Source organism: Chaetura pelagica, unplaced genomic scaffold (assembly GCF_000747805.2).
Source record: "Chaetura pelagica isolate M959 unplaced genomic scaffold, ChaPel_1.0 scaffold3, whole genome shotgun sequence".
In the NCBI taxonomy this organism is placed as follows: domain Eukaryota; kingdom Metazoa; phylum Chordata; class Aves; order Apodiformes; family Apodidae; genus Chaetura; species Chaetura pelagica.
Genome location: NW_009952974.1, coordinates 10870111 through 10873824, shown reverse-complemented (window position 1 = coordinate 10873824; position 3714 = coordinate 10870111). Strand labels below are relative to the sequence as shown.

The following is a 3714-nucleotide window of genomic DNA, read 5'->3' as shown; positions in this document are numbered from 1 at the left end:
GGTTTTGAAGCACATCTTTGCTTGCTGGCTCTAACAGGTTAACTGGAGCCAAGTCCCTTGGGTACAGACCCTCGGGACATTCTGGCCTTGTGGAAGTCATGGGTCTTCTCCTGAACAAGTCCTTCTAGTCCCTACAAACCTATATCAAAATACTCACCTGTCTCATACAGTCTTGTGAGCAGTATAGGGTTTGATAGCCATAGCAGGACAGACACAGTGCCGATTTCCAGAAGTCCCTGGCTTTGTTGCTGGCCTTTGATTAAATAAGGTGTCTGGTTCCAGAGGGGAAAATGGTAGCAGAATCTGGCCCTTCATACAGGGAGAAATAATAGAGTCATAGAATCATTTAAGTTGGAAAGAACCTTGAAGATCCAACTGTTAAGCTAACACTGCCAAGTCCACCACTAAACCATGTTTCTAATACATTAAACAGCTGATATTTTCCCTGCATTTCATATTTCAATAATATTCAGCTAGTGTGCCCTAGTGTCTCAAATTCTGTTTGTATTTTCCTTTAAGTGTTAACCTTCACAGTGCTAGGGTCTCACAGCAGCTGACAGTATACTTGTGGTGTGACAGGGACGAAATTAAACCAGCCAGACTGTAATTTCTAAAGGTAAAGATCAGAGTAGGTGGTGTCATTTCATACTTACTTTGCTTCCCTAATCACTTTTGGCTGAGTTATCTTGGTGGGGGGGAAAACCCCAAAGATTTAGCTTCTAGAAAGGCTCTGTGTGAAACAACACCAGGGCTGACTGCTAACTTCAGAGGACAAGATTCACATCCCTAGGGCCCAATGCTGCCTGTTCTGCTCATACCCTTATTTTTCTGGAATATTTTTGTTGTATTGATATTCATGAAAACTGGAATCTTCAAGGGTTCTCAAACTGAGCACCTAAAACATGAAGGAACTGAAAAATCACAGTCATTTATAAAAGTTTAATATCTTCTTTGTTATTTCTGGTTCACACATTAAAAATGAAATTATGTAATTTTTAAAAAATAGTATCAGATATTGGAGAAACAGATACATTTATTACATTTATAAGAAATGCTTCTGTATTTCATGTAAAGTTGCTATCATGCTTATACCAGGACAGATATTATGGAATCAGCCTTGCTCACGATAGGGGATATGTTGGCAAATATTTACTTTGCATGGGAAACTGCAAGCTCTACTCTGTTTCGCAGAAGTAGGAAGTCTTGTACAACTGCTGGCATTCTTGAGAGGGGATTCCAAAGCAACTTAGCATCCTTCCCAACAACGTAATGGGCATGTGGATAGAGGCTTGTTAGAGCATGCTCCATGCACTGAACAACTGGTGAAATGTCCTCATTAAGACAGATCTTGGACAGTTTTTGTTTCTTTGCTGCATCTGTAAAGCTCAAAAAAGAAGAATTTAGTGACAGCCAAAGAAAGTGACTTTTAACTCTTCCCCCCACACTGATGTGTGATTTCACTAAGGATTTGGTATTTCTTGTTTCTCCCTACACAAGATCTTATTGCAGTTTCTGAGGACCAAGGGCCTATCTATAATGACCTTGTTCTATAGCTGACCCCAAGAACATTCTAGTTACACTTAACCGTGGAACAGTCGTGGCAAAACTGCGTTTGTGTGGTCTGAGTACAGGCAACCAGCATTGACAGGAGCTCAGAATAAACATAACTATGTAAGAGGCAAATGGAAACAGAAATGCTGTATTTGTAAATAAGTCTCTTTTAGTAAGGAAATTGATTTGTGGAAAGTTGTGAAACAATTGTAAAGAAGAATTTCAGGGACAAGAAAGTCCAAGGATCAAAAATCAAGCAGCCCCTCTTCAAGCAGGCTTAGCAGTCAGACAGGTCTTGAATGGGCTCATCACCAGTGGGGATAGCAGAAGCAAATGGAATTGATCCTTATTTGATTACTAAATAAATAAACAATAATGACAAGAAACCACATCAAGCACATTGATTACATCATCAGATAAAAGTTTTTCTGTTTGGGAATTTGTTCAAAAGCTTCATGCCAATATGAATAATTAATCTTTAACTAAGATTTGAATAAAGCTTCTCAGAAAACGTTTTTTGTGCAGATAGTCATATTGCAATTCAAATACTTTGAAAAGTTTGACATTACTGCCTTTCCAAAAAATCACCACAGTTAGAAGATAGAATGTTACTTTGCAAGGCTTTTTCAGCAAGAAATGAATTGCTGCTTTTGATATAAATGTCTGGAAGTTGCCTCACCTTTCTGAAAATACTCCTCTCCATATTGCTTTTTAACAGCAGAGGGAAGCTTATTCCAAATGACCTCCTTCTCTTTCATAATCTTTGCTGGATTGGTTAATGCTGTTTTGAACAGTCCAGGTTGAATGCAACAAACTTTAACTCCAAAAGCTTTCATGTCTCTCCTGCAAAGACAGCCCAACAATTTAATCACGTTAGACATTATTATTAATATTGTGGGGTTTTTTTATTCTATACTAACACTTTTATTTCTGTCTTTACATGGCACAGTAGCACACAAATACTGTGAGGTTTGTTTATGGTTCTGAAATTTCAGCTTGTTATCGCTAAATGAAAGAGGGATGAATTATCTTACCCACTTAATAGAGTGAGAACATGCACAGGCAGTGACTGTGCAGTAGCTGGCATAGTATATTTCACATCCTAGTTCACCCTGTAATAGCTCATTAGTTATCTGACTTGTCAGTAAGACTGACTGGCTGCCTAAATACAATTATGTCCAGCCATTTAAATTATGTACAGCCATTTAACATGTTTTAGGAAATCCTTCTCAGTCTCTGGCCTGATGGTCCAGATTGGTACAGTTCCTTCTGGCCCCATATGTATCAGTGAGTGTCCTGATATCTAAAGTGGCACTAGATATTTAAGCACATAAATTGTTCCCTGTTGGTGCTACAAGATGGTATGGTGGTCCCCAGGATTAGTTTGCTATGTTATCTAGATCACTCTAATGATTGGTATAGTTAAGAGAAAACACTTCGGACAACAAAGCTTAGACAAAAGTTAACCATCATGCAGTAAGTCATGGTATGTATTTTTTTCTGGATGGATGGCTACTTGAAGTTTTTAGGTGCACTTTTCAATTAGGAGAATTAGGTTCATATTGCAAAGACATCTGAGTTCTCTTGAGTGGAGATTCCTCTGCAGTAAGGTCTCTGTGCACACTAAGATAGATTAGTTGCAAATCCATAGGAGTTGTAACTACGCTGCGATAATACTTGAAGACAAGCTTTTGTCCCCAGCAGTCTTTGTATCATTTCAGAAATGGCATAATCTGTGTTGAGCAAAATAACTTTAAAGAAGATTTAGTTCAAACTGTCTCACGTTTTTCAATTTTATACCAAATGCCAGAATTGTAAATCAGCTCCTATTCTGCATGTGCCAGTTAGTATATGACTTTAGGAAAAAAGAGTGGTCTTTTCTCATAGTGCGATACCTTAAGCTATCATTGAATCCTTCTACTCCAAACTTTGAAGGAAAATAGCCTCCACCACAGAATGCTAGGCAACCTCCAACACTGGATATATTTACTACCCTTCCCTTTGCTTTTTTTATTAAGGGAAGCATATTTATTGTAACATTTATAAGTCCAATTAAATTAACTTCAATTGGTTCTCTGAAGTGCTCAATATCCAACCAGTCTGTAGGAGCTGATGGCCCCATAATCCCAGCATTATTGACAAGTCCCCAGAGACCTGTAGGGA

General features: G+C 38.3%; 1 protein-coding gene across 1 annotated transcript in view; it reads right to left on the bottom strand.

The window, feature by feature from the left end:
• Window positions 1-1149: 1149 nt before the first annotated feature.
• Window positions 1150-3714, bottom strand: part of DHRS9 (dehydrogenase/reductase (SDR family) member 9) — a 4172-nt gene continuing 1607 nt past the window's right edge. The window contains exons 2-4 of the mRNA XM_009996129.1: window positions 3447-3705; window positions 2231-2394; window positions 1150-1376 (exon numbers count right to left, since the gene is read on the bottom strand). Of these exons, the coding sequence (XP_009994431.1) occupies window positions 1150-1376; window positions 2231-2394; window positions 3447-3705 (650 nt within the window). The remainder of the gene's footprint in view (window positions 1377-2230; window positions 2395-3446; window positions 3706-3714) is intronic.